General features: G+C 41.3%; 1 protein-coding gene across 5 annotated transcripts in view; it reads left to right on the top strand.

The window, feature by feature from the left end:
- Positions 1 to 13,645, top strand: part of SLC26A8 (solute carrier family 26 member 8) — an 87,154-nt gene that overhangs the window by 7,975 nt on the left and 65,534 nt on the right. For all 5 annotated transcript variants that reach the window (XM_045500785.1, XM_045500788.1, XM_045500787.1 and 2 more), the window contains exons 2-3: positions 5,111 to 5,297; positions 11,651 to 11,790. In XM_045500785.1, coding sequence (XP_045356741.1) covers positions 5,113 to 5,297; positions 11,651 to 11,790 — 325 coding nt within the window. In that variant the 5' untranslated portion in view covers positions 5,111 to 5,112. The remainder of the gene's footprint in view (positions 1 to 5,110; positions 5,298 to 11,650; positions 11,791 to 13,645) is intronic.

Here is a 13,645-nt window from a genome sequence, read left to right as displayed (position 1 = left end):
AGCATTCAGCAAATGTTTGTGGGATATTAAATTAATTGACCACAGATGAAATAGTAGGTGAATTCTGAAGTCACAAGTGAAGGCCAAGAGGGACACCTGGGTGACTCAGTCGGTTAAGTGTCCGACTTCAGCTCAGGTCATGATTTCATGGTTCGTGAGTTCAAGCCCCGCATCAGGCTCCATGCTGACAGCTGCGGGCCTAGAGCCTGCTTCAGATTCTGTGTCTCCCTCTCACTCTCTGCCCCTCCCCTGCTTGTGCTCTCTCTCTCTCTCTCTCTCAAAAATAAATGAACATTAAAAAAATGTTTTAAATAAAGGAAGGCCAAGAGTACATATGGTAGAAATTTATAAAATTGTGAAAATAAAAGCAGACAGACCTATCCAAACTTAGTCTGGTAGATGGGGGCTACCTCTCAAAATATCAGTGATGTAGATTGAAGACAATAAAATGAAATCTTACTTTCTGTGAGTGAACTAGTGGGATACAATACCTCCAAAGGGTGTGACAACAGAATATATATATACTTTAGCGTGGAAAGAGAGAGAAATTCTTGGGGGATAAAGCTCTTGGTGCAAAGGTCACACCCTGATGGTCCATTGGCTGATTTCTGGCCTGCAGAGGTGTTTTGTTCAATGGGATATGTAAAGTGATGGACAACATTTCCAAGTCAGAAGACCTCAGATAAAAATCTGAGATAAAAAATTGTGGCTTCTCTTGAAAAAGATCCAATCTGTGGCTACCTGGATGACTCAGTCGGTTAAGCATCTGACTTCGGTTCAGGTCATGATCTCACAGTTCCTGAGTTCCAGCCCCGAGTTGGGCTCTGTGCTGACAGCCTGGAGCCTGCTTCAGATTCGGTGTCTCCTTCTCTCTGCCCCTCCCTCTGCTCAGTCTCTCTCTCCTTCAAAAATAAATAAACATAAAAAAATTTTTTTAGGGGCGCCTGGGTGTCTCAGTCGGTTAAGCGTCCGACTTTGGCTCAGGTCATGATCTCGTGGTCCGTGAGTTCGAGCCCCGCGTCGGGCTCTGTGCTGACAGCTCAGAGCCTGGAGCCTGTTTCAGATTCTGTGTCTCTCTCTCTCTGACCCTCCCCCATTCATGCTCTGTCTCTCTCTGTCTCGAAAATAAATAAACGTTAAAAAAATTTTTAAAAAAAAAATTTTTTTTTAAATAAAGAAAGGAAGAAAAAGATCTGATCTGGTCATGCTGGGCCCCACGTGACCCATGCCAGCTGGAAATGAGTAGCCTTTGGTGCCTCTGTCAGCTCCAGTGTCCCCCCACTCCACCCCCCACCCAGTACCTCGATGGGCATATATTGCCTGCTTCATGCCAACCCCACCTTAGTGCCATTTTCAGGAACAAAATGCTGGATTCAAGACCCTGGACCCAACCCAGGATGGCAGTTTTTATCATCTCATTATACTCAGCAGGTTACTGGGCTCTCTCAGTTGCCAGGAACAGAAACATTCCAGTAAAGGAAGCTTGTTGTAAGATTACATAGGAAGGGGCGCCTGGGTGGCTCAGCTGGTTAAGTGTCTGACTTCATCTCAGGTCATGACCTCACAGTTTGTAGCTTCGAGCCCTGCACTGGTCTCTCTGCTGTCAGCAAAGAGCCTGCTTCAGATCCTCTGTCCCCACCCCTTCGTCCCCTCCCCCATTCACACTTTTTTTGTTCTCTCTTTCTTAAAACTAAACGTTAAAAAAAATATTACATGGGAAAAGTAAGGAAGACTGGATGAATATTCCTACAGGTGGGGGAAAGAAATGGAAAAATATTGCTTGTTTTAATGTACAGTTCTGTTTCTTTCTGTAAAAGACACAAATTACTAATTCTCTTTTGTTTTTTAATTTTTAATTTTTTTCAAATTTACATCCAAATTAGTTAGCATCTAGTGCAACAATGATTTCAGGAGTAGATTCCTTAGTGCCCCTTACCCACTTAGCCCATGCCCCCTGCCACAACCCCTCCAGTAACCCTCAGTTTGTTCTCCATATTTAAGAATCTATTATGTTTTGTCCCCCTCCCTGTTTTTATATTATTTTTGTTTCCCTTCCCCTGTGTTATCTGTTTTGTCTCTTAAAGTCTTCATATGAGTGAATTAATATGGTTTGTGTCTTTCTCTGACTGACTAATTTCACTTAGCATAATACCCTCCAGTTCCATCCACGTAGTTGCAAATGGCAAGATTTATTCTTTTTGATTGCCGAGTAATACTCCATTGTATATATATACCACATTTTCTTTATCCATTCATCCATCATTGGACATTTGGGCTCTTTCCATACTTTGCCTATTGTTGATAGTGCTGCTATAAACATAAGGGTGCATGTGTCCCTTCTAAACAGCACACCTGTATCCCTTGGATAAATGCCTAGTAGTGCAATTGCTGGGTGGTAGGGTAGTTCTATTTTTAGTTTTTTGAGGAACCTCCATACTGTTTTCCAGAGTGGCTGCACCAGCTTGCATTCCTACAAATCACTAATTCTCTTAAGTGATACATTGTAAAATACCTCTTCCATCCTCTTTTATATTCCCCAACCACATTCTCACTTTATTGAATTGTGATCTTTAATTCACAGGACTGGCTATACAACACACAACTGCTACCCAGTGCTTTGAGAGTAAAAATACAATATTGGACTATGGCCCAGTCAGTTCACTTTTCAAAACTCTCGGTTTTATCACCTATAAAATGGGGATAACAGCAATATTAGGATTGTTGTGGAAATTACATGAAATAACTTGTGAAAAAAATTGAGTGCAATGCTTGGTATATAGTAAGTGCTCTATAAATATTGGTGATGATGATGATGATGATAAATAAGCATTCTGAAGGAAAACGTTGCCGACACATTAAACTTGTTTTCAGCTTCACCTATAAAAGAACTACTTGGGTAATCTACATATTTGGAGTATCTTATAGCTATGTGATATGTGTGTGTGTGTGTGTGTGTGTGTGTGTGTGTGTGTGTGTGTATACACACTTTTCCATATTTATGTGGGAAGCAATTTAGAGTTTATGCTTTTTTTATTATTCAAAAACATAGGTGATGAAGAATGATTGGGGCACCTGTGTGACTCAGTCAGTTGAGCATCTGACTGTTGATTTCAGCTCAGGTCATGATCTCATGGATCATGGGTTCAAGCCCCATGTCAAGTTCTGCACTGACAGTGGGGAGCCTGCTTGGAATTCTCTCTCTCTCTCTCTCTCTCTCTCTCTCTCTCCTCTCGATTTGTCTCTCTCTCTCTCAAAATAAATAAAAACTTAAACAAGACTGTACTTTCTTCCACAAATGAATCTATAGCTATCCTCAGTAACTCCTCCTTCTCATTTTCTTTTTTTTTTTTTTTTTAATATTTGTTTTTGAGAGAGAGACAGAAGGAGAGAGAGGGAAGGAGAGGGAGAGAGAAGGAGAGAGTGCAAGCACAGGAGGGGCAGAGAGAGAGGGAGATAGAGAACCCCAAGCAGGTTCCAGACTGTCAGCACAGAGATGGACACGGGGCTTGAACCCATGAACCATGAGATCATAGTCTGAGCCAAAAGTCAAGAGTCAGATGCTTAACTGACTGAGCCAATCAGGGGTCCCTCCTCATTTTCTTAAAAGAGCAGGATGAAAAAAAAAAAAAGAGCAGGATGATATAGATTTGTTTTTTAAGTTTTTATTATTTATTTTTGAGAGAAAGGGGTGGGGGAGGGGCAGAAAGAGAGGGGGACAGAGGATCTGAAGTTGGCCCTGCACAGACAGCAAAGAGCCCGATGCCAGGCTCAAACTCATGATTGTAAGATCATGTCCCAAGAGCCAAAGGCACATACTTAACCCACTGAGCCACCCAGGTGCCCCAGGATGATATAGATTTTTATTAAAAAAAAAAAAAATTTTTTTTAACGTTTTATTTATTTTTGAGACAGGGAGAGACAGAGCATGAACGGGGTAGGGGCAGAGAGAGAGGGAGACACAGAATCGGAAGCAGGCTCCAGGCTCTGAGCCATCAGCCCAGAGCCTGACGCAGGGCTCGAACTCACGGACCGCGAGATCGTGACCTGGCTGAAGTCGGACGCTCAACCGACTGAGCCACCCAGGCGCCCCATAGATTTTTAAAGCTTAATGTGACCCTTTGAGACTGTGTGTTCCAACCATGTTATTTTATGCATGAAACTGAAGGAAACTGAAACTCAGTTTCTGAGAAACTTAAGCCCAATCATACCATTAGTTAGAAAAACAGCCACGGCTGGAACCCCAGTTTCCTGATACCCCGTGCAATGTTTTTTTCTGCTACACTGTGGTGCCACTAACTGGGTACTTGACAGTCATTTAAGAAATAGCAATCTTGGGGCGCCTGGGTGGCGCAGTCGGTTAAGCGTCCGACTTCAGCCAGGTCACAATCTCGCGGTCCGTGAGTTCGAGCCCCGCGTCAGGCTCTGGGCTGATGGCTCAGAGCCTGGAGCCTGTTTCCGATTCTGTGTCTCCCTCTCTCTCTGCCCCTCCCCCGTTCATGCTCTGTCTCTCTCTGTCCCAAAAATAAATAAACGTTGAAAAAAAAATTAAAAAAAAAAAAGAAATAGCAATCTTAAGTATCAGGCACTATTCTGGCACCTGTGGACACAACCATGAAAAAAGCCCTGCCTCTTGGGTTTAGACGAATGGACAAACATTGAATCAGGTCCTGACAAGTGCTATGAAGAAAAGGAAAGGATAAAGGGAAGACGTTGTATTGACCAGTTAATCTTTAGTATTTTTGGTGAAAATTGGAGGTGATACTGACTTTTACCTCTTAATCACTTCCCCACAACATAGCAACATAACTGAATGTAAAGAAAACTAGGCTTCCCAGCAAGACACTTGGGCTTTAGCCCCAATTCTAATTATTAAACAACCAAGGCTGTTTAACCTTCTGTGTTTCTCCATTTGGAAAATGAGATTAATATATGCCTTGAATTTTTTTTATAGGGTGATTTTGAGTATAAAATTGTACAAGAGAAAGTTTCGCAAAACAGCATTGTTATGCAAATGTAAAATATCATTATATGGAAATTTTATTTCCATAAAAGTGTACTGAGAATCTAGATTTAAAAAAAAATTTTTTTTTATCTCTTTCCACTCAACCAGAAATGATGCAGCCAGAGAAAAGCTTCCAGGGTTTTGGCTCTAAACGTAAGCAAAATTCTTTTGCCTATGACGTCCAGCGAGATGTGTACAATGAGGAGACCTTTCAACAAGACCACAGAAGGAAGAGCGTTTCCTCTGGGAACTTGGATATTGACATCACTACCTTCAGACACCACATCCAGTGCCGGTGGGTGTGTGGGGTCATTCAACTGCCTCCAAGCTGTCAGCACCAAAACTCTATTCCTCTGGTGATGACTTCTGTCTTCTTCCTCTGAACTCCTGTCATCAGGACCCTTAGTTTACTGTGTAATTTTTCTTCAGTCACTTGTTTGTGGTTTGTCTTGTAGCACCCTCTTGATTATAAATTTCTTGGGCATAAAGACCTTGGATGCCCCCCCACAGCATCTAGGGATGATATTTAATAAATACATTGTTCGGTTAACCACTATTACCAGTTTCCTAACAAGAAGCAACTGGGATGGACTAATTAATGGTAGCAGAATGGGATCCTTCTAACCTCATAGCCAGTGGTGCCCACCAAGTCCTTGTAGTCGTACAACATAGGACTTACCCCCCTGATACCCAGTGTGACTGTGTAGGTCTGAAGTTGAGGGGCTCTTAACCTGTTTTTGTGCTGCGAGCCTTTTAGCAATCTAGTAAAGCTTATGAACATCTTTTCAGAATAATTTTTTTTTTACTTTTAAAAATTGTGGTAAAACATATATCACGTAAAACTGGCCGTTTTAACCCATTTGAAATGTACAAATCAGCAGCATTAATGACATTTCATGATGTTGTGCAACCATCACCACTGTTTTCAAAACTTTTTCATCATCCCAAACAGAAACTTTGCACCCATTAAGCAATAATTCCCCATTTCCCCCTCACCCTACCCCTTGGTAACCTCTCCTCTATGTTCCATCGCTGTGCCGCTTCTAGATATTTCTTTTTCTTATTTAAGTTTGTTTTGAGACAGCGAGAGAGAGAGAACACCGGCAGGGGAGGGGCAGAGAGAGGGAAAGAGACACAGAGAGAGAGAGAGAGAGAGAGAGAGAGACTCCCAAGCAGGCTCTGCGCTGTCAGCACAGAGCCCGACGTGGGCTCGAACTCACAAACTGTGAGAACATGACCTGAGCTGAAATCAAGAGTCAGATGCTTAACAGACTGAGCCACACAGGCCCCCTTGATATTTCATTTAAGTGTAATCACACGATTTTTGTCTTTCATGTCTGGTTTGTTTCACTTAGCATAATGTTTTCAAAGTTTATCTATGTTGTAACCTGATCAGTACTTCATTTCATTTTATGGCTGATGATATCCCATTGTGTGTATATATCACATTTTGTTTATCTATTCATCTGTTGATGGACACTTGGGTTGTTTCCACTTTGGGGCTATTGTGAATAATGCTGCTGTGAGTATTGCCATAGGAGTATCTGTTTGAGAACTTGTTGCCAACTCTTTAAGGTGTATACCTGAATAGAATTGTTGGATCATATGGTGACTCTATGTTTAGTTTTTTGAGAAACTACCAAACTTTTTCACAGTAGTACACCATTGTACATTCACACTGGCAATGTACAAGTGTTCCAATCGCTCTGTGTCCTCTTCAACTTGTGTTATTCTCCATTTTTAAAAAATACAGTCATCCTACTAGACATGAAGCGGTATCTCGTTGTGGGGTTTTGTTTTGTTTTTTGAATTTTCCTGATAACTAAGTGTTGAGCATCTCTTCATGTGCTTATTGGTCATTTGTATATCTTCTTTGAGGAAATGTCTATTTACTTCTTTTGCTCTTTTTAAAATTAGATTGCCTTTTTGTTGTTGAGTTGTAGTAGTTCTCTATATATCTTGGATATTAAACCCTTATCAGATATATATTTTGCAAATGTTTTCTCCCATTTTGTGGATTGTCTTTCTGTGGATTGATAGTGTCTTTTGGTGCACAACAGTTTTTCATTTTAATGAAATCTGGTTTATCTATTTTTTTGGTTTTGTTGCCTGTGATTTTTGTGTTATAGTTAAGAAACTATTGTGAAATCCAAGATTATGAAGATCTTCCTCTATCTTTTCTTCTAAGAGTTTTATAGTTTTAGCTCTTAAATTTAGATTGTTTTCCATTTTGAGTTAATTTTGTATATGGTATAAAGTAAGGGTCCGACTTCATTCTTTCCATGTGGGTATTCCGTTTTCCCAACACCTTTGTTGAAGAGACGGTTCTTTCCCCTATTGAATGATCTTAGCCAGAATTTTTTTTTTTTTAACATTTATTCATTATTGAGAGACAGAGAGACACAGAACATGAGCAGGGGAGGGCCGAGAGATGGAGGGACACAGAATCTGAAGCAAGCTCCAGGCTCTGAGTTGTCAGCACAGAGCCCGATTCGGGGCTCGAACTCACGAACAGCAAGATCATGACCTGAGCCAAAGTTGAACGCTCAACAGACTGAGCCACCCAGGCACCCCCAGAATATTTTTTAATGCATAAAATACATAGGATTATAAAGGAAACCAGTTGAAATACAGTTCTCAGAATAGAAAAAATACCACTATTATGTTATTTAATAATGTGGATCTAATAACTGCCATAATTTCAAAGTAGTGATGAAATAAATGATGTTTTATGATCTCTGCAGCAATTTTAATGTAATATGAAAATATTGTGATTTCTATTAGTGACAAAGTCAGGTTCTGCTGATACTATAGTGGTTTGCTGTCAATGTTCATAATTGAAGGAAATGCTAAATTTCAGTTAGGAGGTAATGAAAACAAAGATATAATTTTTCCTAAGTTCGTAAACCTCTACAAATTCTATCCATAGACCCCTTGGGGGTCCATAGACCTCAGGTTAAGGACGCTTTGTGACCTATATCATAATATTAGCCCTAATTATTCAAGTTGTTCTCACTCATACTTGGGATTTTCAGTCCCTCTCATCCCTTGATTTATCACTACTATTGGCATGTATTGGGTGACAAAAAAGAAAGGCCTCCATGTAGCCCAATTGTAGACCTTCCTTATTGAGGCCTTCTCCTTTGTCCATATCCTGCCTTTTGCAAGTTGTAGTCTCGGAGACCCTCCCTAGTCCTACATCACTACTCTCCTGTTCTTTGCTCCTGATGGGTCAGAGGTCATATGTCAAAGAAGGAGTTTGGGGGCACATTGGCTTTGTCTCTACAAAATAAGAGTCTTTTCCTGACTTATACTTCATCACAAAAATGTATGACCAAAGAGGCATGGGTGGCTCAGTCAGTTGAGCTCTTGCTTTCGGCTCAGGTCATGATCTCAGAGTTTGAGTTCAAGCTCCCCATTGAGCTCTGTGCTGACAGTGCAGCTGGCTTGCTCTCTTGCTCTCTCTCTCTTTCTCTCTCTCTCTCTCTCACACACACACAATAAATAAACAAACATTAAAACAATTTTTTTAAATAAAAAATTTTTTAAAAAGTTTCAATCAAAGACATTTCAGCCTAACTCCCCTCCACCTGCCCTATCCTTAGACACTTAAATCTGATCAATTCTGCCTCCCATGGGCTTTTGTCACAGTTCTTACTCCCTACTTCTAAAACGTACAGTTATATCCACTTCTGGATTTTAACGTGAAAGGTAGCACAGCTCCGTGGTTAAGAGCAAGACTCAGAGGCCAGATTGCCTGGTTTTGAATTCCCATTCTGCTGCTTCCCAACTGTGTGACATTAGGTAAGCTATCCAACCCTACTTTGCCTCAGTTTCCTCATCTATAAAAATGAGGATGATACTAGCGGCTACTTGATAAGGGGATCGTGAGGACTTAAAGAGTATTTGTAAGGCACCTACCAAATAGAAAACACTATATGGGTGGGGGTTTTTAGTTTAAAAAAGATCTTTGAACTCTACCTCTTTTACAGAAAACCTCATCTCTTTCCTCATTTTCTCCCTTTTTATTAGCAACCACAAATACTCCCTTTCTTGTCAAAATGTCCCCTGTGCTTTCACAATGACTCTTAACATTCCTCACTTTAATGATGCCTTAAGTCAAATCCAGGTTCATGTTGAAATGCTTATACTGTTTCCCCCACTGGCTTTAATTCCTATTCCTCTAGCTCCTTCCTTGATTTTCTTTCAGTTTTAGAGCCTTGTCATTCGAGGTCCACTGTATTTTTTTTTTTCCATGCTAATGAGCTTTGATGACTCTGCCTACAGTGGCTTGTCTTCTGCCAAGTGGCATATGGAGAGAAGGAGAGACTGGACCGGATGAAGAAACAAATTGTTCCAGTGACATGCTCTGCTCTCCCCTTTGGGGGCTAAAATTGGAGAGAGCACACTGTGTGCACCTGCCTAACATCCAGGGACTCTCATAAAAATAGCAATGTGATGTTCCTTCCAAACCAATGGTCTTGTTCCTGGCTCCCAAACAGAATTCAATAGCTGTCAGTAGGAATTGTGGTGGTAATAGAGTGTACAGAACACGGAAGTAGAAATCAGAAGACCTGGTGGTTTATAGCCCCAGCTCTGCCCACACTACTGCGACCTTGGAAAAGTCACTTACACTTACTTGGTCTTAATTACCTTAGGGAAAGTAAGGCTCATAGGTGTGGGAATCAAACATGTGAAATTCTTTCTAAGCACACATTTTAGCCTTGCATACACTAAAGTTATATTTGTTACTATAGTCAAATCTCAGCTATCCATCTATAGCACACGCATGGAAAACCTTCATACATTTTGCTTTCAGCCCACACTAAAATATAAGCAGCAAAAAGCAATTTAAAACTAAATTAGTTTTGGGGCGCCTGGGTGGCTCAGGTGGTTAAGCATCTGATTTCGGCTCAGGTCATGATCTCCTGGTTCATGAGTTAGAGCCCTGTGTCAGGCTCTGTGCTGACAGCTCAGAGCCTGGAGCCTGCTTCAGATTCTGTGTCCCCCTCTTTCTGTGTCCCTTCCCTGCTCACCCTCTGTCTGTCTCTCTCTCTCTCAAAAATAAATAAACTGGCTGATTGATTAGCTTAGTGACTGATTGATTTACAATGATTCTGCTGTTTTAGATGATCTAAGTATTAGGGGTGCCTGAGCGGCTCAGTTGGGTAACCATCTGACTCTTGAGCTCAGCTCGGGTCTTAGGGTCATGAGTTCAAGCCCTGTGTTGGGTTCTGGGCTGAGCGTGAAGCCTACTTTAAAAAAAGTATTTCCAGGGAGATAGATTAATAAATTTATTTTAAAAATAAATAAAGGGCTCCTGGTGGCTCAGTCTGTTAAGCATCTGACTCTTGATTTTAGCTCAGGTCATGATTTCATTGTTCCTGAGATCGAGCCCTGCATCAGGCTCGACACTGATGGTGCAGAGCCTACTTGGGATTCTCTTTTTCTTCTCTCTGCCCCTCCCCCACACTCTCTCCCTCTCTCTCAAAATAAATAAATAAACATTTAAAAATAAATAAGTAAAATAAAAGTTAAAGTGGGTTTTCTCAATCTCAGCATCATTAACATTTTGGACCAGAACATTGTTTCCTGTGGGGGGTTGTCCTATGCACTGAAGGATGTTTAGCAACATCCCTGGCCTCTACTCACTACCTACCAATAGCACCCCCTCCCTGAGTTGTTGACAATAAAAAATGTCTCCAGACATTGCCAAATGACCCCTGAATAACAAAATTGTTTCTGATTGATGTCCACTAGGTTAAAGGATAATAAAGCTTTATTTTAATGCCTTTTCTTTACAAAGCTAACACCTAAAGCACAGGATTCCATCCACTACATTTTCTTCTTCTTCTTCTTTAATATTTACTTATTTTTGAGAGAGATAGAGAGAGAGAGGTGGGGGAATAGGCAGAGAGAAAGGCAGACAGAGGATCTGAAGCAGGCTCTGTACTGACAGCACACAGGATGCGGGGCTTGAACTCACAAACCACGAGATCATGACCTCCATCAAAATCTGACACTTAACCAACTGAGCCACCCAGGCGCCCCTCCGTTGCCTATATTTTCTATAAATTTCGACATACTACAGATCAAAGCCAAATAGAGTTAATTTTCAGTAAAAAAAAAAAAAAAAAAAAAAAGCATATGGAATGACACGGATGTGTTAATTGCCCCTGGTTTCCACCAATATCACATCTCAAAACACTGTGCTTATCAAGAGAAAGCAATAACAGTCCATTTTTCTACTAGAAAGTTTCTAGGTTTAATTCTTTCCAAACATCCTGTTTTGTATGCTAGACTATAAGGCTGAGTTCTTGTCATATGTATGGCATTTGGTTCCCAAGCAGAGGCAATTTCGTCCCCGAGGGAACATTTGGCAATGTTTAGAGACATTTTTTTGCTTGTCACGAGTTGGGGAGGGCATGCTATTGGCATCTGGTGGGTAGAGGCCCAAGGATGCTGCTAAACATCCTGCAGTGCACAGGACGGTCCCGCAACAAAGAGTCATCTAGTGTGGCTTATCAGAACATCAACAGTGCTGACAAGAAACTCTGCTGTATGGGAAGAACGACGCACTGTGCCTTTTCTTGGCTATGCGGCCTTTTTCTTCGGAAAACCGAATCAAGTCTCTGTTCTTTCTCGCAGCTGCTCATGGCACAAGTTCCTAAGATGCATGCTAACGATCTTTCCCTTCCTGGAGTGGATGTGTTTGTACCGATTCAAGGATTGGCTTCTCGGAGACCTACTTGCCGGTATAAGTGTTGGCCTTGTGCAAGTTCCCCAAGGTAAGGAAGATACAAAGCCTTTTCACCCACAACCTATCAGGCCTTGTCTGCTTACCCAGATTAAACAATTTACTTTGCTAGGTGAATAGAAAAAAAAAAAAAAATAGGTGAGTTCCACTCACATTATTATCATTTCTTCCCTTACCAGCCAGATTTCTAACTCTTCCAGCATGGTTCCAAAAGACTCAGTTTAGAGCTATAAATACCTTCCAGAGTATTTGCAATGCCCATTCAATGATCATTTTTTGTTTTGTTTTGTTTTGTTTTTTGTTTTTTGTTTTTGTTTTTGTTTTTTTTTTTTGCTTGACTAGTTATTTCATGTTCACACAGCTACAATAGACCTCAGTGGGCATTAGTTTTTCTTAAGAAGGTGGAGGATAAGTATGGGAACTATCTGGGTTTTAGAAGCCTCATCTCCCAAATAGAACCAACATCTCTTGTCATTCTCTTATCTGTTGCTTCCAGAGTCCCACAAATGGCATGCCCCATTACAAGAATTATTGTGCTCCAAGAAGCCCAAAGCTAGGGATTCCCACTGGGTATTTATTGTTCTGGACCAGTCTTCTTGGTCCAGGTATAGTAGACTAATTGGGCTCATTTTTACCGTAACCAGCATTAGCTGGGAACACAGCTGACATTCCACCATTACCAGGTTTCCAAAGAAACAACTGGAAAGTGAACCCAACATCAAATTTATCCACAGAGAAAGTGAAAAGATTGTATTCATTCTTTACTCAGAGTACCACGCAATTCCCTGCGTAGTATTGTTTAAATACTATTTGTCTATTTTTCTGGAGCCAGCCAGGTGGGATTGAATCCTGTGATCATACAGGTTGTGCAAAGCACAAAGAGGCCAAGCAAAGGAGCAAGTGGTAGGTACCGGACATCCAAATGTGGCACAAGGCTGATCATTGAAGCAAAGGGATCCCTTTTAATTAAAAAAAAATTTTTTTTTAACCTTTATTTATTTTTGAGAGACAGAGCATGAGCAGGGGAGGGACAGAGAGAGAGGGAGACACAGAATCCGAAGCAGGCTCCAGGCTCTGAGCTGTCAGCAAAGAGCTTGACACAGGGTTTGAACCCACGAACCGTGAGATCATGACCTGAGCTGAAGTCGGACGCTTAACTGACTGAGCCACCCAGGTGCCCCCCAAAGGGATCCCTTTTTAAATAATTAATTACCCTGCAGTAAAATTGGCTTTTTTCCTTTTGGTGTTCAGTTCTATAAATTTAAACACATGTATGGATTTCTGTAACTACCACGACAGTGAAGATCCAGAACAGTTCCATCAGCCCCCAAATGCTCTTGTGCCGCCTCTTTTAGTCACATCCTCCCCTGGCAACCACTAATCTGTTCTCTATCACCATAGCTTTGCCTTTTTGAGAATATCATGTAAATGGATTCATGCAGTATATAACTCTTAAAGGCTGGCTTCTTGAATTCAGCATGATGTCTTTGAAATTGATGCAAACTGTAATATGCATCAATAGCTTGTTTCTTTTCATTGCTGAGTAATAGTCCATAGGATGGCTGGACTGAGTAACAGTCCATAGGATGGTTTGTTCATTTACTCACTTATTGATAGATATTTTGTTTCCAGTTTTTGGTTGTCAAAAATAAAGTTGCCATGGACAGTCAGGTACAGGTGGTTTTTTAAAAATGTTTACTTGGGGCGCCTGGGTGGCGCAGTCGGTTAAGCGTCCGACTTCAGCCAGGTCACGATCTCACGGTCCGTGAGTTCGAGCCCCGCGTCGGGCTCTGGGCTGATGGCTCAGAGCCTGGAGCCTGTTTCCGATTCTGTGTCTCCCTCTCTCTCTGCCCCTCCCCCGTTCATGCTCTGTCTCTCTCTGTCCC

The sequence above is a fragment of the Leopardus geoffroyi genome, chromosome B2 (genome assembly GCF_018350155.1).
Source record: "Leopardus geoffroyi isolate Oge1 chromosome B2, O.geoffroyi_Oge1_pat1.0, whole genome shotgun sequence".
NCBI lineage: Eukaryota > Metazoa > Chordata > Mammalia > Carnivora > Felidae > Leopardus > Leopardus geoffroyi.
This window is presented reverse-complemented; position numbering and strand designations above follow the sequence as displayed.